Here is a 19630-nt window from a genome sequence, read left to right as displayed (position 1 = left end):
ACGAGAAAGAATTTTATTCTCTTGGTCCGTGCCGATACCAATACCAAATAAATTTTGGAATTTGGCAATGGCACCGCATGATTGTTTTGGTTTCGGCAGAAGTCTTATCGTCTTGTTCTACCAAATCTACCTTTGCTTTTCAATTATTACCATTAGCAACTAAAAATTGCTAACGTCAGTGTAGTACTCATAATTTGGGTCTCGAAGTTCGACTAAGGTAAATTTGTATTCACGATACTCAATTTTTACTCCCATTGCATCTTATTGAAATTTCTGCTTGAGCACAAGCAAGTACATTCTTGTATTTCGGCGGCGCGGCAGAGTTGCCCACTGCAAGGCAAAGCAGCTTGAATTTCGTCCAGGTTTTATCGTAAATAAATAACAGTCAGTGCACACCCTACACGTACTCCTTACCGGTCAGTGTATGAAATCTGGTTCCATTGTGTCCTGTGGTCGGAAAAATTTTTACCTTGGATGCTGCGTGCGAATTCTTCCATGCACTCGGTTAGGATTTTTCTCATCTAAAATCCAATTTTCCATTTTCTCTTGCACACCTATGTGTCAAATCATATCATAGATGCAATGCTAAGAGTTAGCTCAAGTTATACTTGAGATGATGACTTTATCCTCCAATTGTTTTCAGATTAAGAAACTAGCGTGGCCCTCCTCTCACACTAACCTTAGTCCATTCTGCAACTGTCAATCCTGGGTTAGGGTAACGAAGAATAAAAGCAGGTACTGGCATCGCCAAAAGTGGACTATCCCCTTGTTCAGATCGTTCAAAATCACGTGACCTTAAGTGGGCAATGCAGTGTCGGCCTCCTGTGGTGTAGTGGTTGTAGCGCTTGCTCTATGATCGGGAGGTCCCGGGTTCGGTTCCCGGCCAGGCGACCCGAGTTTGATGGTCTCAAACAATGGTTGCCTGGGACTGGTTCGGTAGGGACTGAGGGGGGATGGGACTTACAGCGTGGGATTAGCCCTTGAGAGCTATTTGAAGTAGTAAAAAAAAAAAAAAAAAAAAGTTGCTGTTCGTCTCCTTTTTCTTGAATTTCTGTTAGTTTTTTTAAGTTTCATTGGTTTTATCAGCAGTTTGGTGGCTTAACTTTTGGATTTACTAAGTTTCAGGGAACTACTGCAATGGGGGGGGGGGGGGGAATGAAATGATCCAACACTCGTAGTCAAATGGTAGAGACTGATCTATATCTCTAATAAAATACACACAATAGACACTAGATACATTGGCTAGGTTATACCTCTAATCACTGCCTTGTAGATAGGACCTTGTGCCGCGGATATCTAGAGTATATATCTGGTAACGTCCGACCGAGCTATGACGTTGGAGACGTCAGTGAGATGCCCTGCGCTACAAGGAAGATGCTCCAGATGTCAACATGCAGGCCTGAGCTTGCTTTTGCGAAAGCAGTGGTCTTGGACCCAAGGAGATAGAAGCATCGTGAAATGCGGACATAGAACCGTACGTAGGTGATGGAATCATTCCATGACAGTACATTGGTGAATTTTTGAGAAATATACCTCTCAAATCGCTCCAATGCTTAGCGTATGGAGCGTTTTTGGTGTGAATGTTAGTTTGCCCTGCTGGCATTATATCTAAAATTTCAACACAATTCTTTCCCAGATCTTCATGATCACTTTGACAGAGGTGCAGAAACTTCCGCACCTTGTAGTTTCACTATCAACATGTTTTATTGTTAAATATACCATTAATAATCAATTTTGTTATTTTTAAATATGCTCACATAGGTGCTGTAACACCACATGAAGGTAAATATGCACTGAAAAATAATGGCAATTTTTGATCCACTGTTTGCACTGTATGACCACTTTCTTTTGTTTCTCCTGTTTCAGTAGCAGTCTTATCTGGAAGTCAACATCAGAATGGTGAAGCAGACTACAGTGAAGAACTCAAAAATGACGAACTCCGGAAAATCAAACAAAACTCAAAAAAAGCGTGTGAATAAAATAGTTGTTCAGATCAGGCGAGTTCCGAGTACAGAAAAAATTACCAAAGTAAGGAAGAGCATTGACTCAAAGAAGAATGATAACAAACAGAACCAAGCGGAAGAAAAACCAAAACGAAAATACCGCAAAAAGAAGAAATCCCCAGAAAACGGTGAGAAACTTAAATTTTCCATTGTTGATTACTTGCGAACTTCCATGAGCGATAAATTAAGTGCCGATGAAGTTAAAAAACTGAAAAAAGCTGAGAGAATAGCAGAGAAGAAAGCTAAAAAGTTGAATGGGAAAATCATGAACAAATCAAAAGATCCTGTGGATGATTTTGGGAATTATGAGCTTCTGGACAACGATCCGGACGATTTTATGATACCATTAGATGTAGTAATCAGTGATTCTGCTCCTGTGTCAGAAGATGATGCAGAATCTCCTAAAGATGGAAATTCTGGGCAAATTATTACATCTGACATGGATCTTGATTTTAGAGATTCTGAAATTGAGGGAAAAGTTTCAGAATTTAATGATGAAATCTCCGAGTCCAACAATGAATTCCTAGATGCCGATATTTTACGATCAGCGTACAAAAATGTTTTGGAGGTGGAAAATGTAGAGCCAAAGAAGAATCCGAAAGGGACGCATTTTTTGCTTACTGACGCAAGTGATTCCAAGTGCTGTGTCCAGTGTGGTGCCTCGTTTACCTGTGCTTATAAACTCAGACGTCACATGCTATCGCACAGCGATGAAAGGAAATTCTTTTGCAAAACATGTGGAAGTGGTTTTAAAACGAACTACCATCTGAGCCGACATATGACAAACGTTCACTACATTGTAGACCTTCATAGCTGTGATTTGTGTGATAAAGAGTTTACATCCCGGGTAAGTTTAAAAGAACATAAGTTAGATCAACACCCCAGTAAGGTTAGCCATTTTTGTTCGACTTGTCAAAAATCATACGCCTCCAGAAAGGGCTTGAAGAGACATCAGAACCAAATTCATGTCAAAAAATGATTGGTCATATGTTCTCAACACAAAACAATGATGTTTTGTTGACATATTAAGGGTTTGTTCCTTGAACCCTGCTTAGTTATAGATGGATGAGACGAGCATACGAAAATGACCAACTCAGGTAATTTTTTTGTAAATCGTTGCCTCCCTTCCAAGCAGTGTTTGAAACTCACCTTTGAGTTTTAGGAGCCATGTGGCGCATCAAGCCCGATTTTTAGGCGCCATTGAAGATTTTTTAGGGGCCAAATTGACTTTTTGCCTATATATTACGGCGCATTAGTGAAAAGCTAGACACAATATGTTTTCGTAACAGAACTAGTAAGTAGCTGTAACTTGGGGAGGACAAAAGCACTAAGAATGAAATCAAGCTTTCACTTGTAGTGCTGAAAATTCTGAGTTTTTTCAATTCAAATAGATTTGTTTTTCTTTCTTTACGTGACTTCCTTGAAAATCCAGATTTTTAGGGGGCAACTTTTAGGGGCAACGTTGGCCGCAGAGCCTTCATTTTTTAGGTGCCATGGCCAATTTTTTAGGCGCATTGGCGCCTGTGAGTTTCAAACACTGCTTCCAAGGACTACCAGAAATTTCAATTCTTATGCTCTCGTTACAACCATCTGATTTTTCTGTTTCTTTAAGTCCTATAAAGATTTTAGCTCGTTGAGACATTCTTAAAATGAAACATTCCAAAATTTTTTGGATTTAAACTTTATTTTGTCATTTGCACCTTGACTTTAACTCAGAAAATGGGCCTCAGGACAAGGTATGAATTGAAGCACAATGCTACGCGCTGTCACTTCACAATTCCACAAGAAAAACGAATCACACGACAGGAAGTCAGAAATTCAACTCCTGAACAAGATACAATTGTTTTCTATTAACATTGTTTAAATGGCAAAAATACAAATGACTTCATTCGTATGATCGAACTTCCATTTGAGCTGCGTCCAAAAGACATATTAATATTGTCATGGGTCGCTTGAGGGGGGAGGGGGGCGCCACAGCTCAAATGGGGTCAAGCTCGGGGAATATTCTCTAGGGAAAATGATGGGTACGCCGAATTCTGGTAAACGCTTTATTGTGTCACACACTAAAAAACACGGTCCAAAATCGTACACTTACGCCTGGGTCCAACAAAATGACCCCCTTTACCGGCCTGTTCGGCTCTTTATAGCATCGGGTCCACGCCCAGCAACCGACACACTTCTCGCTTAGTTTTCCCTAATAAATTACCCAATTTTGACTCCGAGGTGCGTATCTAATCCATCAACACTACCACCGAACCCAAACAAATGGTTCTCTGCGCACATTTCCAGCCTCTCTCACACTCTGAGACCAAAGTCCGCCTCCACGGCTCGGAAATGTGTGCTGTAAGCCACCTGCCCACAACCACTGCTGGGTTTCTTGGCTGGGCCCTTTTGCCCCAGGCAGGAATCTCGTCCAGGAATTGATTTCAAAACTTCCCACTGTGCGAATTGTTTTCTATGTACGATTTTGAAAAGAAAACATGTGACCTTTTCTTCTCCTTCAGACCTTGTCTTGTGGCCCATTCTGTGTCAATTTTATTTTCTTTGCGTTTCAAGGAAAGATGGTCTCTGATCATCCTGTATGAGTCAATGTACCTGGTAAAGCCATGTAACTATATTATAAGAATAAAATTTGTGATCTAGATTCATCAAGAATTTTCGTTTTATCACAAACTTGTTTCGTTGTAAAATATCTATAAAACTACATGTAACAATTTTTTCTATTTTTTGTAAGGAAATTTTACTTTTCAATTCGATTCTCCTGAGCTGAGGACTTTGCAAATCTGTTGTACCTAAATTCATTTTTGCTGTCTCATCTTTTAGCTTCACTTCTGAATTTTATTATTTGTTCTCTGATTGTGTTTTTTAAAAAGGCCCTAAACCAATGCAAAACCTTGCAAGTGGTAGCATAAAATGAAAAAGATCTCAAGTTAATTTCTCCTTTAGAATTCAACCTTTTTATGCCCTCTTGTGTCTGTGTGTGTTTTTTTAAATTATTTTTATTTTGTCGCGCAGTAACTAGTTGTTAACTTGAAGTCAAAGCAGGGAGCAAATATCATCAAAACCACATATAAAATCAAAATGGATACACTTTAGGGCTCAAACAAAAGGTTTCGATGGCTCAAGTTGAAGGACAAATACCTCCATCACAATGTCCTAAAAACTCTAGGTTTTTGTTTTTTTTCTCCCCCTTTCTCCCCCCCCCCCCCCCCCCAAGAAAATCAGTCGAAATGTCCCCTTGAAATTTTCGGTGTTTTTTTTAATGAGTGCAGGAAATTTCCAAAAAATTCCAAGGGAGAATATGGATTAATTTTTTTTAAAAGGTGAAACTTCAATCGCGTTTCGCCTAAAGCAATCAAAGGTATGCTTTTTCTGACTTTATGCATTCATTTGCTTTAGAATCTTCTTTGACCAAGATCTTTTTGACATTTGTCATCCAGAAATGTCCTGTCATAGTTTAAGTTATCACAGTACACATCGTAAGAGGCACCTCAGGGGGGTTGTAACATTTCAAGCACTATTGATAACTTTGATTTCTGTGTTCCAAATCTTGTTAAGTACTCCCATTTTTTAGAAAAAAATTGATCACATTTTTGCTTGAAATTTGACAAGCATAATCCCCTTAAATTCCATTTTAAATATCTATACTCTCCTCTAATTGAGTCTAGGGCGGTTTAGAATCTACAATAATGTAAACCACACGTTTGTGATGCAATCACACAAAGAAATCTTGCTGCAAAATTTTGAGGCTCCAGTGTTTAGCATATTTATATGCAGGAAATTTTGCATGTGAACTTTTTTAAATGAAGATCTAAAATTTACTACATCACGTTCTTGTAACAATCGCTTGTCAAATGCTCTATAAAAAGTTGAATGCATTGAAAAAATGCATTCAACTTCATTCAACTGCATTACAAAATGCATTCAACTGCCGGGCTAAAACTAACTGAAATGATTTTGCAAGCTATGCAGACTTGACTGCTGCACACACATTTAGGTGCAACCTCTCCCCCCCCCCCCCCTTTCACAAGGAAGAAGAAGAAATATTTACCCAAATTCACATTCTAGACCCACTTGAATGTTTGATGAAAGTTGTAAAAAGTACCTTTTTCCTGATTGCATCACAAATACGTTTTTAGGATTTTATCTTTGTTCTTATAACTGTCACCGCCGCAATTTGAAGATCTAATGAATGTTTAAAGCTACCAATTATGTTTTTTCCTCTTACATTTTTTACTGTGTAATTTCTTTCAGATTTGAGCACTGCCAACCCTGAAAGATAAATGCTCAAGTTAAGCCGTTTACATGGGTAATATTCAATTTACTTGAAAATAATCTTACAGAGCAAAGGAAGTAAAAGAAAAGTATATAAACCACATCGTTCAATGAGAAAACAAACTACATAATGCAAAGTAACAAAGCCACATAAATACATGTTGTAATTATTTTTGCGCCAATAATTCATTCTTATCAAGGCTGGAACTACAAACCCATCCATTGCGGTTTGCGACATTGCAGATTCTCAAACACTTCTTTCTTTTTTAAAAGATACACAGTCGTTGGCACTGTGCAAAATTTTGTATAAAATTTCTCAGTTGTCTTAAGAATATTCTGTTATAATTTTGTTCTAAATTGTTGCTTGTATTTTCTGTTAAGAAAATGAAGTATGAGCAGTACTTAGTTTCAGAAAACACCAATTAAGCTTTGTGGTTTCTCTATTTCACTAATAAGACGCAGACAGCTTGAAATTTGCTTTCATTTATCTTTACTGGCTTAGCAGTGTTCAAATTCAAAGGAAAAGGAATGCTCATTGTTTTCACACCGTTTGACTTTTAAATTATGCATCCAAAAAATCTGAGCAGCAATACCAATAACTTACGTTAATCTGAAAAGATTTAAATCTCAGTTGCTGAGCACCCACTGTTTTTAGTTTTAAGCTGCACGGCTTATGTGTTCTGTTTCCAGCAATTTTTCACTACTGAGCCCAGATTTATCGTGTGTTTTACCTTTGCGATAGGCATCTGGAGCTTGTCCAAGCAAAATTTGTTACCAGACCACCTACAATTTTTTTTTGTAATTAGTTGTAAAATTTCAACAATAATTTTTTTTGTTTTCTCAATTGTTCTCTCAACTTGTTACGTAATTTTAGATTTCTATTTTTTATCTCAGGCTTTGGATTCATTAAAATCTTATAGTGTAACTGTAACAAGGTGGAAACTATAAAATTCTGTATTTACGAGTATATGCTAGGTTCCACGAAGGTCTCTTGTAAAAACTGTAGACCAGTCATTTTTTTTATTCCCACTCCACATTTTAGTGAAAAGAGTACTTGTGAAGTATGGAGAGGTAGTTGTAAGAACTCATTACGATTCATTATTTTGGGATCTCAACTATAGTTTCTGTCAAAGTTAGTTATTTCAAAGGTTCATTTCCCAAAACCTGCAATGAAATCAGTCTCCTAGTCCTCTCAGTTGAAGGCCAGTGGAAGCACCAAACATTAGTCAAGGCAAAAGGAATTTTGTTGTTGTGGAAGTGGTTTTAGCAATCTGAGTATACTTGACTTAAAAAATGATCCTTCCAAATTAGGAGTAAGAGATGGAATTTTCAAAAAAATTGTCTTGCAGAACGAACTTTTCTGACTTGAAAGGAAAATTTCTAAGTATGAATAGACGATGTACATGCAGAAAAAACTTTACTGCTTCAAGCAGCCTTGACATATACATGGGTTGTAAGTATAGTTGTCTTATAAATAAAGACAACTACCTCACAAATCGTTGCCTTTGAAAAAAAAAAGAAGTTCTGTGTCAGTATGAGTGTCCGTTTTTTTTTCTAGAAGTCTACCTAATATTAATACTTTTATTTTTCCACTCAGCAATCACTGAATCGTTTTTAGTGCTTGTATTGAGTTTTTTCATCACACCTCTGTAAGAAACTGTTTTTTCAAAACTTTTAGTACGGACTTATGATGAAGAGTAAATGGGTTTTACAACTACTTCTCTGCAAGAACTAGCTTTTATTAAGATTCGGCGTCAGTATCCGAAAAAGTAACTGATTTCGGGTCGCTATGAAGGGACCTCGTAAAAACTAAGTCTTACTTGTAAATTAGGGTATTCACTGTTTTCGCCTTTTTATGACTAAATGAACACTATCATTATTAGTACATGGTTATTATAATGGTTTATTTTTACCTTAAATTTTTCAAATTGAGAAGGGTTTCGTCAAAATTTGTATTTACTTGTCTCTAAAAAAGTGTCTTTCTTTTTCCCACTTATATTTTAAATTTTGTATGTTATCCTCATTATTTGTTTATCGTTTTTTGAAAACTACCCCACATATCGTGTTTGACACCCAAACAGACAAGAAACTGAAGTAGATATCATTAAATTTTGAAATTGAAAGGAAAGTACTGAATCAAATAACGGATGAGACACTAAGAGAAGTCAGAGTTCTCTTTTTCATGCCTGTAAGTCCAGGCAGTAAAGTGATCGTTGTTCATGGTGCTTGGTAATAAAAGCAGTGAAAGGAGTTTTCATCCCTGATGAAATTTCAATAGTAATATTTCCAATTTACTTGATTTACTTTGATATTTTATTTTTTTGAAGAAGGTTTGACCATTATTTTTGTACAAAATTTGGTTCCATTTCCCCCTGCTTTCTCAATAATATTTACTGAAAATTGTTCCTAAAAATGTGGTGCAGTATTGGGTTTAAAAATTAAATATGAATGGAAGTTTTTAAATGAGATCTGCGATGCCTCACTTTATACTTGTTACGAGGAGTGAACTCTTCTCAATTGCCACAGTAGTTATTCCATCAGAAAATGTCCTTCTCAGTCTGATTTTCTGAAAAATACATCTGAATGTAATTATCAAAATTTGTAATTCTAGGTATTTAAAGATTGGTTTTTCAGGACTGCACATCCGAATGAAGTTGTCCCCAGTTGTAGATACCTAGGTATTGCACTATTTTCTGGATACAATGAACATTTCTTACCTTCTACTCTGGACTACCATGTTTGAAAATGTGGGTTCTAAAATGTGTACCATATTTAATTGATATTTGAGCTACGTATTGAAATTAGGAACTACACTCTCTCGGGCTCATGTTAGAAATAGCATGTGTGCCATAAGTTTCCCTATGCAGGTAAGTGCTTTAATGGATCAGCCTGAAATTGTAGTTCCTGATTGAAAAATGTAGTTCATCTAAGCACTCCCTCACCTTCTGAAAATATTACCTGATTACCTAACATGTGTCTCATTATAAATGTAAAAAGTGGCCCTGATGGAACTTGAAATTTCTCATTGTTTTTTTTCTTTTTCACGAGGATGATGCGTTGGCAGCCATAGGTATGGTTGCTGCTGCGCCAGTTTCCAGCTTACCCAGATTTATTTTACCTTGCGTTCGGGAAGAACCTTTCTCTTGTTAAATTTTAATACTGTTTTAATGTTTTGTTTTACCAGAAATGAAGTACCTATGTTTCTTGTACCTTAGTAATGTTTAACTGTTGAAAGAAGTCCTTTGCCATTAAAATATTTCTTTACGGAAAATAAACTTATTTTTGCGATTAGCTCCTGCTTCTCTCTCATTTTCTTTTCTCCCAGAAATCTATTCCCGTTTAAATGTAGGTAACCCAGCAGGGCAAAGTTTGCCTTGAAGTGGAGGAAAAAATAAGATAACTGTAGCACAGTCTAGAGAGGTTAATTCTGCATCATTTGGCGCCAAGGACACGCAAAAATTCTGAAAATTGACTCTTCGGCAGTAGGTAGTATAATTTTGAATACATAAAGGGGAATTTGAGAAAACTGCTTTTTTAGCTCGCTGTTGTTGTTGCCAGTCTTAGGAATGAATTCACTTTAAACGCTTGTAACCTTATTTATAATGCAAATCAATAATTTAATGAAATTTTGACTCAGTAGGTATTTTTGAAAGGAGCAGCAAGTGTGCTGTATCAAAAACCGAAAAATTGATTTATGTTACCTCCATGCGGGGTTTTCCCCGTGCTGAAAAAGTTTAATTATTGTTAGGTATTCCTGGTAAAAATTGGCCGTAGAATCTGTGTTCCAAAATACCATAGACCTACAGCCGGCTATAAGATTTCCAATAGCTGCTATAGCCGGCTACACAATTTCTTATAGCTTTTTATAGCCGATGGCGATTAAGCAACAGCCAGGCGATAAAGTGTATGCCAAACGTTACTAATTGCGGGAGCTAGGACTTAGTGAGTTTTTGGACTACTGCTCTCTCTTTGGGCTGTAGTATCTTGATTTCTTTTGCGAGGAAAGCTCCGTATGTTTTATGAGCGCCTTCGGTTTCGTATGATACCGTGCAATACCTCTGGTGTGAAATACCTAGTTGCTTCAAGCGCCGTGGCACGCTGCGGCGCGGCAGGCGGGCAGCCATCGCGAAACGCGCATTGGCGCCTACAAACCTAACAGGGATACTTCACGCGTTGCGCAATGCGTGAAGTATCCCTGTTAGGTTTGTAGGCGCCAGTGCGTCGCCGCTCCGCTTTGTGTTAGGCTCTTAATATTTAATTTGGCGGAGTCAGCGTTATTCAACTCATGATTTTGAAATGTTTGCACATCCTGTATGGATTATTCTCATTTTAATTGATGAAAAAAAATATGTATTAAAGGAAAATATAACGTGTGTTTTGTAAATATTAAGGTGGTTCTGTATCAAACTTAATGATTTCCAAAGCACACGAATTTCTACACAATTTCTTATAGCCTTTCATAATCGATGGCGAAGAAGCAACAGCTAGGTGAGAAAGTGTAAAGCTCGGCAATAGGATCTTTAGCCCGGCTGCATAATTTTTTATTGCTTCGTATAGCCCGGCCGTATGATTTTCTCCGCATTCTACAGTCAGGTATATGATTTTCTGTAGCCTTCTTTAGCCAGCTATAAGAATTCCTATGGTATTTTGAAACGCAGCTCTTATCGCCAATTTTTACCAGGGTATATGTATAGAGGAACATGATCATGAAATTCCGGGTCATTTTCAGGTCCAAGGATTTATTCACATCGAAGAGTTACTTGGTCAGTCTCAATACTTAAGACATGAAGAACCTAGCATAGTTACAGATCATGTCCATAATACTACTAGTTTAAATAGTTAGCATATTTGCAGTAATTCGAGATTATTTGCAATTAATACGAATATTATTGCTACTTACTGCGTTGGAGTGTTGTAAATGTTGCCTAACCACTAACTGAAGGGGTTCCTCTCGTTGAAACTCATCACAACAAAGTTGCAATTTTTCTTTGTATTGCATATTTCCTATCTCTTAGGATGTATGGAATTCATTCTATTGATTGGTTAAAATAGACTTTAATTTTGACCAGCTGATGTAAAAATATTGCAATTCCTTCCTAAATAAATTGCAATTTTATTGTATTAAATCGCAGCTTTATTTCTATATTTTCCTCGCTTCGTGTTACTTGGGTCTATTTAAACGAAAGATTATCAGTTAAAATCCATCAATAAGTGCCCAATCCTTAAGGGTGGTTTCTCTTCGTTGATCCTGGTGCCGTTGCGCGCCTTCGAATGAGAGAAGAGGCAATTTGTGGAATCATAACGCAAAACTGCGGAAAATGGTACCCAATACCTATATCGGCGGTAAAACTCCCAAATCTCGTATCTTGGTTCGCGACGTCGCAGTCTTTGAATTGAAAACTATTCAACATCAACCTTTACAATTTCGGTGATTTTGTTTTTAGCTGCGCGAAGGAACTTTCGAGGAAACTTCAAAGAATAATAAATGATTTGAGCTCCCTTTAAAAAAATAAAATGAGAGAAGAGATTTAACAACACCGCAAACGAGATACCTACCTGATGTGGGAGTCTCACCGCGGTCGAATTGGGAATTCATTTTACTCGCCCTTCTATCAAATGTTCTTTTAGCAGGTAGGGATAGGATCTTGAAAAGTTTGTAAAACAACGAATTTTAAAACATTCGATGCCTATAAAGACAGATAGTACAATACTTAAAATGAGAGTTAAATAAGTATTTATTCATTTTACATATTTGTTTGTATTTACCTACTTAGTTACCTACATGAACAAATGGACTACATTTTGCAATTTGGACCTATGAATTCTGGCTCATCTGAAAAAACACTTATGTGCATACAGGGCCGGATTAAGGAGGTGGCCACATGGGCCGCGGCCCATGGCGGCAAATCAATAGTGGGCGGCAAATCAATAGTGGCGGGCGGCAAATCAATAGTGGGCGGCAAATCTTGCAATTTTTTTAAATGTAGGATAAAAAAAATTCGGATTTAGAAAAAAAAATACAAACGAGAAAAGGCGATAAAATCTCTAATTTTCTGAGAGTATAGTAATTTCTACTTTTGTCGTCTTTCAGTGATACAAGAGACAGCACCTTTCATTAGTCGAGTTAAGAGAGAAATCAAACACGCAATTTGGCCTGGAACGGCGCGACTTACCTAGAGAGAAATGATGACGAGGACTTGAGATGAAAAGGAGAAGCCCTCGGCGCGGCGATCGGCATGTAACACATTAGCGCCTACAAGACTGCACGAATACTACACGCATTGCATCAAACACAGTGCGGTCATTGCGGACAGCGTGAAACGGATAGCGCCTACAAGAATGCATGAATACCTCACGCATTGCGGCAAACAGAGTGCGATCAGCGTGAGACGCATAGCGCCTACAAGACTGCGTGAATACTTCACGCATTGCGTCAAACACAGTGCGGTCTGCGAGGCGCGGCGGCGGAAGTTAAAATCATTAATCCACATTTATGTTTGTTCTTTCATAATTTTTTCGTTCATTTCTTATGAATGGAAGGCCTTGTCCACACAGAGATAGGTTTACGAAACTTAACTTTCGCGCAAAGTTCCGTGAACTTTTGCTAGTAGTGTTGACAGGGCTTTCCCAAAAAATGTGTTCAACACCAGTAGACGCGTCTTATGCGCCCCATCCCCGCTGGCACGTTCATTTGATGGGTTTCATTGATGTTTCAAAACGAACGAGAAGGGGGCGGCAAAATACTAGCGGCCCATGGGCGGAAAGTGGGTAAATCCGGCCATATGTGCCTGGAAACTAATGGCACATACGTTGTTTCTAAACCGGGCCGGAATTTATAGGTCCAAATTGCAAAATGCAGTCCAATTTTTGAGGCGAAACAGCCCATTAAAGTTAAATAATCTTACCGCAAAACCTACCTCACAAACGATGCGATTGCTACCTCGGGAGTGTATTGCAATATACGTATCCCTACGCCGGGGGGGGGGGGGGGGGATTAGTCAGCAGCTTTACACGCGTGAAGCACAGTGTTGCGTAATTTTTCATGTTTCTCAAAGATGATTACTCTCTGTAAATAGTATTAACAACGTTAATTGTCACAACTTTTTCTGATCAAATCAAGAATATCGACGGTGAAACTACGAAACCATGTATCTCGTTTGCGGTGTCTGAAAACCTCCGTTCTCATTTAATTTTTTGGAAGGAGAACGATTTAGTATCATTCCTTGAAGTTTTCACAGAAAGTTCCTCGCATTGAGAAGAAAAATCACGGAAGTTTTCAAGAATTGACGTCGAGTAGTTACCCATTTAAAAACACAGGACAGGTTTTTTTTTTATGACAGGAAGTCTGCAACGTCGCAAACCGAGATACGTACGTGGTCTGGTAGTCTAACCGTCGATATAATTATGCCCCCTGACCGCTACGCGGCCCCAACCCCTGAAGGCGCTCCGCGCCATCATTGGGCCGCCTCGCGGCCCTATTTTTAGCCTCCTATCAATGTTGGTTTTATTTTTCCCCTAAAAAATTACGATATGAGGCATACTTTACTTTTAGAATGAAATGATTTTTGTTTTTGATGAATAAAGAAAAAAGTACGGAAGTAAGAATAAAGAAAATACGGTCAGGGCGAATCTTTGTGTTGATAAGTACCTACCTAGATCTGATACGCAACCTGCTCGGTCTGCTCAACCTTCTGTGCATAGCGGCAGCAGGAGCGGAGCGTTTTGTAAATTCGCTCACTTTCATAACTTGATTGTAAAAAGCCTGGGTCCTATTTCCAAAATCTGATTAAAGCGGGCTCATCTGGGGCCTATCACCTGTCGATAGCCGCAAAGTCAATCATGGAAATTGGCCCGGTAGAACGCTCAAACGAATTATGGCAAAAAACATAAATTTACATTGTTTAAATGGGAAAATTCGCAATTTTACCACGTAATATAAAAAAACCTGGATCATAATTTGGAAATCTGAATATACTTAAAGCGGGCTCATCTAGAGACAATTGCCCGTCGATAGCCGCAAAAATCATGAAAATTGGCCCGGTAGAACGCTGGAACTAAGCGTTACCAGTTACGCAAAATTAGGAGGTCTCGGAGCTAATAGTATGAAAGAAGAAGATTATTGAGTTAAATTATCCCATTTTTTTCTCTGCATGCCTTTGAAACATGAAAGCCATGAGCGCCCCAGATTTTACCAAACACTTAACTTATTTATAATTTTTTGGCGGGTGGGGGAGGGGGCACGTCGCATGGCAAGAGGGGAAGGGGGGGGGGGTCAAGAAAAGTGAGGAAAGAGGGTTACATATTACAAGTGCGCTCTCTTGCAATCCGTGACGTAAGCATGTAATACCTAGGTAAAGTGTCGCAGAAAATCTCGGATAAGAGAACATGAACCCTTATGAAATTACCTGGATCCTTGCATAGTATTTCCAATATTAAACAGCGAGTTCAAGTTAATTATCATCATCATCATCATCATCATCATCAGCGACACTAAGTGTGTCGGAAATGAGGGAAATCAATTCTGTAATAGGCCAGACCATTACTTTTACAATGAGGGAGGTGTCTTGAACCAGATCTTCCATCGAATACATTGACAAATGTGAGTCGAGTCGCGATTTCTTCAGGTTATTCTCGTTGTCATCTTTTTCATTCACTCTCTCCTTCGGTTTTGTTGAAATTTCTTTGCTATCTGCCAAGGGATTTTCCAAAATATACCTGTCAGAAAGGTGAGGCGAGTGTTCCCCATCCGTTTGCAGATGTTCTTGAATCGCATTTTGGTTTCTTCTTAATCCTGAAGCCAAGTTGAGATGATCATCCTGTGGTGAATTAGGCTCAAGTGCATTTCTATGATACTGCGATTGGACAAGCTCATTACTGATTTTGGACTTACATCCCGAGGGAAACGCCGCACTGAAAGCCTTGAGAAAAACATATAGCAGTGATAAATAGCGATTTTATCGGTTGGTTATCGCGATTATATCGGTGGCAATATATCGAAATATTATCGCATTAAAAATTGCGGTAAATGGCGATTAAATCGCTACAAATCGCAATTTTTGGTTCGATGAAATCGTGATCAATTTTTGTCGATAAAATCGAAATTAAATCGCCATTTATCGCGATCTTAATTTCGAAAATATCGCGATAAATTGTCGGGCGACAAAAGCGCGATTTTATCGCGATAAGATCGAGGATAATCGCTCAGATGTTGATGATCCTGGTGATTTTATCGCCGATAAAATCGCAATATACCTATAGCGATTTTTCCGTTGAGAAATGCTACTTGGGTAAAAAGAGCCCGAAGACTCGATCAATTTGAAAGTGCGTGATAGACTTAGAGTGCTTTGAAAGTGCGTTTCAAAATAAAATATACCTAGACAAGTATGATGCGCACAACGTGATTTTCGTACGATTTTACCCGCACAAAGTATACGCTGTTGACTGTATCTGGCATATAATATCTTCTGATGTGCGCAAAAAGAGCCGCTTAGAAGCTCCTACAATTGTGTGCGATAACTATTCGAACTCCGCCGTCGTGGGGTTGCATACGCGCCTCATTGAAGGCAATTTTAGCGCCAAGAACACTCTCTTTTCAGCTCCTTAAAACCTTTCACCCTCCTAATCCTAATCCACAGAGGATTAACTTCGTAGCCTCCTGTCTATCTGTCCGAAGAATTAATGTGTATGTTGGGATTTTGTTTTTTCTTTAACGATCGTTTTCAACCCATTTAGTTTATGATTCCTGAAAGTTGTCTTCTAGCATACTTAATAAAAATCCCCATTTGAGCCTTCTTCATCACAATGTAGCAAGATACTGAAAAAAATCGCATGATGCTATGTTTCGCGGAAAAGATTTTCTATAAATATGGCTGGAAAAACACTACAAAATTAATTATCTTCACTTCATCACCGACAAAACTTTAGTTTTCAAAGCATGATATTTTCAACTCTTTCGGCGATGTTTCACAAATATTACTATAGACTTCGCCACCCGTTCCTCGGCAAAAGTGCGATTTATGGTTCAAGAATAACATTGCTCCAGTATTGCCTGTCAGCAATATAAGTAAATGTTATCCCTTCACCACACGAGAAGATATCTGAGAAAATTACTGATGCTATAGTATACTGTCACTGACATAATCTCAAAAAATGCCCTCTCACAAAAGGAATTAAAAATGGCAATATATCAAGGGAAAACTTTAAAAGATTTCCTTTGCTCTGATTTTCCTCTAACCTTTGCCCTCGTTATGGCTCCTTATTGCAAAATGCAGTTCAGTTTTATCTCAGTCATGGACATATGTACTCGAGGCATAACAGATTCAATTTGAATCTCTATATCTTTACTTTTCTTTCGAGATTGAAATAAAATGACTTGCAGATTGTACGCATTTGTAAAAGAACTGCCCAAGCATTGACTGATGGAATGGGGGGGGGGGGGGTGTTGTTATAAAAAGGATACGGGACTTGATGAATTACATGGATATAGTCTGGGTAGAAAGTCAAACTTGATCACTTACTTGCAAGTTCAAGAGAGTGAAAGCCTCTAGTAAATTATTGAATTTCATCACTGAAGTTTACCGTGGTTGAGCAGTTGAAGGAGAAAAACTCGGAACTTTTAAGAACAAACTGTATTAGACCGATTTAATTTGGTTCTTTGATTTTTTTGTACGTTTAAAACTTGTGCTTACAGAGCCGCATAGGGCCTCTACGAGTAGTGATAAAAAAAGAAAAAACAAATCTGGAAGTAAACGGGAAAGAAACTATAAGTCAAGTTCATTTGAATGAAACTCGACCCCTACGGTGAAATTTTAATACTTGATTTGCTGTGTCAAAGTAATTCGTTTTTGAACCTAAAAGCTCTAATTTTTATTTTTTATACACTTGATTTCAAGCAACTTAGGTATTTAGTTATTACATGCGATGTATACCAACCAGCTAAGACTATGACCACTCACATTAATGTTGAGCAGTCAGTATAGATATGTACATATTTATCAATTTATATTCTTTTCTCACTCAATGATTCTGGTAATCTGATAAGTAAGTAACCTTTTATCTGATTCAAGCGTAAGCTGCGTGATTAGGTCGACTCAATACTCATTCGACGAGTTCTGTATCTTGTATTGCCCGAGAACGAACCTCCATTATGACTTGTGTTAGAAGCAACGAGTATGCAATTGGTTTTCTTTGCAGATAACTCAAGTAGCATTTCTCAACGGAAAAATCGCTATAACATCAGGGCCGGATATACCTACTTGCCGCCCATGGGCCGCTTGTATTTTGCCGCCCCCTTCTCATTCGTTTTGAAACATCAATAAAAACCGTCAAGTGAACGTGCCGGAGGGAGAAGGATGCATTATAAGACGCGTTTACTCGTGTAGGATACATTTTTTGCGGAAGCCCTGTCAACACTACTTGCAAAAATTTACGGAACTTGGCGCGAAAGTTAAGTTCCGTAAACCTGTCTCTGTGTGGACAGTGCCTTCCATAAATAAGAAATGAACGAACAAATTATGAAAGAATAATCATAAATGTGGTTCAATAATTTTAACTTCCACCGCCGCGCCGTGCTGATCGCACTTTGTTTGGCGCAATGCGTGAAGTATTCCTTCACTCTTGTAGGCGCTATGCCTTTCACGGCGACCGCTGCTGAAGCTGAACGCACTGTGTTTGACGCAATGCGTGAAGTATTCATGCAGTCTTGTAGGCGCTATGCGTTACACGGCGACCGCTGCTGACCGCACTGTGTTTGACGCTATGCGTGAAGTATTCATGCAGTCTTGTAGGCGCTAATATGTGTTTCATACCATTGTGGTATTTGACCGAAAAACCTGGCCAAAACCTCAATTTTGAATTTTTTTAAATTGGAAAACCAAATGTGAACCAGCGCCGGTTTTTTTATCATTTCAAACTCTCCAACTTCTGTGAAAGTAATCATTTTACAAGCTGCCCTGTCTAAAGTTTGTGAAAAGGCGAAAGTTGAGCAGAATAGTTTCTGAGTCCTATCACTAGTTGAGTACAGCACTCGGGTGATTGGCATGGAAGAGGCGAGGAGGGGAGGGGGGGGGGTAATTTTAATACAGGTTGCTAATGCAAAGTCTACACGGAGTGCACTCCAGTCATTTTTTGCCAAATTGTGCCACAATTCAGCTAATTTTCCCATTCAATTAAATGTAAAATATCCCTATTTTACTTACCGCCTTTCATGGCAACCTCGACTCCAATCATCATCGTTCTTCTACATTCAAAAACATATTGAATATCAATTTCTTAAAAAGCAGTCTCTTGAAGATTAAAGTGAAACGTTTTTAAAACAAACTTGTTTTTTGCCGTGCTATTCTGGCATGCTAAGGAATAACGCCGCGCCGTATAAACCTTCGAGGTATTGTTAAATTTTCTTTGATAAAAAACGAGTTCAGTGGCAGGGTTGTAAATATTTTTCTTCCAATTTTTCGGACATTTTTGTTCGCAACTTAATCTGAGATATCTGAAAAATTCAAGGGAAAATATGCCTAAGTTCCTTCCCGAATACATTTTTCACCAGGGGAAATGCGGCAACATTGGATGTTCATACGGCGTCTTTCCGTAGCTTGGCAGCGCTCGTTGCTCTAACGCTCACAGACTCGGTTTTCGGTGTAGGTACCTTTTTTTTTAGTGGCGCGGGGATAAAATCCAGTTAAGACAACTAACTGTTTCCTACCCACTAGTTGTGTATTTGAAGTACACATTGGCAAATCCAGCAATTCGGCAACATCGTCTTTTCTACACTTAAACCGATGAAAATATATCGATTCTTGGGGAACCAGGTGCTCTAAATCGATTATTTAACGTAAGTTTAAATTGAGGAAATCCGGTGTTGCCAAATCGCTGGATCCGCCTCTGGAAGTACGTGATAATGTTGCTGTGCTTGAAATTTGCAAGAGAGAACGATATCCCGTTGCTCCCGAAACGTAGGTGGCTTTCGCTAGAGTACCTGTATAGCAAGAGCATGGACAGATCGCTTCATGGAGGGCTTAGGGCCCAAAAGTGCAGCCATCCTTCTAACCAACTTCTAACGCACAAAATTCCACTGCCAGTCTGTAGATTCCAATTCTAACGAAGATGGCTGAGAAAGTACATAAATGAGCGTTCTTTCACAAACATGAGTAAATTTATGCAAAAACTAAGTCAAATACGTGCTTTATAAACGATGGTTTGGATGATTGAAATTCATTGGTTGGCTGCATTTCTGGGCCCTAAATTTATTCATCGGTGAAGGCCTGATGGATTTTCGGAGTTTCACATCTGTCCATACTCTCGTTACACAGGTACTCTAGCTTTCGCAAGAAAGTAAGACAACGATGGTGTGGCGG

The 19630-nt window shown here is 38.5% G+C and overlaps 2 protein-coding genes across 8 annotated transcripts; one reads left to right on the top strand and one right to left on the bottom strand.

Annotated features, from left to right (window-relative positions):
- The first annotated feature begins 35 nt into the window (after positions 1-35).
- On the top strand, positions 36-7326 carry LOC109035732 (uncharacterized). 4 transcript variants are annotated; one of them, XM_019049471.2, is made up of 2 exons: positions 36-217; positions 1870-7326. In XM_019049471.2, the coding sequence occupies exon 2, from the start codon at positions 1897-1899 to the stop codon at positions 2980-2982; it is 1086 nt and encodes a 361-aa protein (XP_018905016.2). In that variant the 5' UTR covers positions 36-217; positions 1870-1896; the 3' UTR covers positions 2983-7326. The 4 variants fall into 4 exon arrangements, with proteins under 4 accessions (XP_018905016.2, XP_018905024.2, XP_018905012.2 ...); XM_019049479.2 differs by having other exon boundaries at positions 1867-7326; XM_019049467.2 differs by lacking the exon at positions 36-217 and adding an exon at positions 226-504.
- Positions 7327-8366: 1040 nt separating this feature from the next.
- Positions 8367-17258, bottom strand: LOC109037126 (uncharacterized). Of its 4 annotated transcripts, XR_011899758.1 has the most exons (4): positions 16796-17257; positions 14684-15196; positions 13196-13344; positions 8367-8844 (listed from the first exon to the last, which is right to left on the bottom strand). XR_011899758.1 is itself a non-coding variant. In XM_072299706.1 (3 exons), exons 1-3 carry the CDS (start codon positions 16841-16843, stop codon positions 8832-8834), a joined length of 264 nt encoding a protein of 87 aa, XP_072155807.1. In that variant the 5' UTR covers positions 16844-17258; the 3' UTR covers positions 8367-8831. The 4 variants fall into 4 exon arrangements, 3 of the variants coding, with proteins under 3 accessions (XP_072155807.1, XP_072155806.1, XP_072155808.1); XM_072299706.1 differs by lacking the exon at positions 13196-13344 and having other exon boundaries at positions 14994-15196; positions 16796-17258; XM_072299705.1 differs by lacking the exon at positions 8367-8844 and having other exon boundaries at positions 11990-13344.
- Positions 17259-19630: the final 2372 nt, after the last annotated feature.

This window comes from Bemisia tabaci, chromosome 4 (assembly GCF_918797505.1).
Source record: "Bemisia tabaci chromosome 4, PGI_BMITA_v3".
Taxonomy (NCBI): Eukaryota; Metazoa; Arthropoda; class Insecta; order Hemiptera; family Aleyrodidae; genus Bemisia; species Bemisia tabaci.
This window is presented reverse-complemented; position numbering and strand designations above follow the sequence as displayed.

Bases quoted from the DNA above. Each gene is read 5' to 3' on its own strand.
- LOC109035732 (XM_019049467.2), top strand. From the start codon at position 475: ATGCTGCGTGCGAATTCTTCCATGCACTCG. The intron at 505-1,869 runs GTTAGGATTTTT...CTGTTTCAGTAG, and splicing joins CGAATTCTTCCATGCACTCG to CAGTCTTATCTGGAAGTCAA.
- LOC109037126 (XM_072299705.1), bottom strand. From the start codon at position 16,843: ATGAAATTCAATAATTTACTAGAGGCTTTCACTCTCTTGAACTTGCAA. The intron at 15,197-16,795 runs GTAAGTGATCAA...GTTTTTCTCAAG, and splicing joins TCACTCTCTTGAACTTGCAA to GCTTTCAGTGCGGCGTTTCC.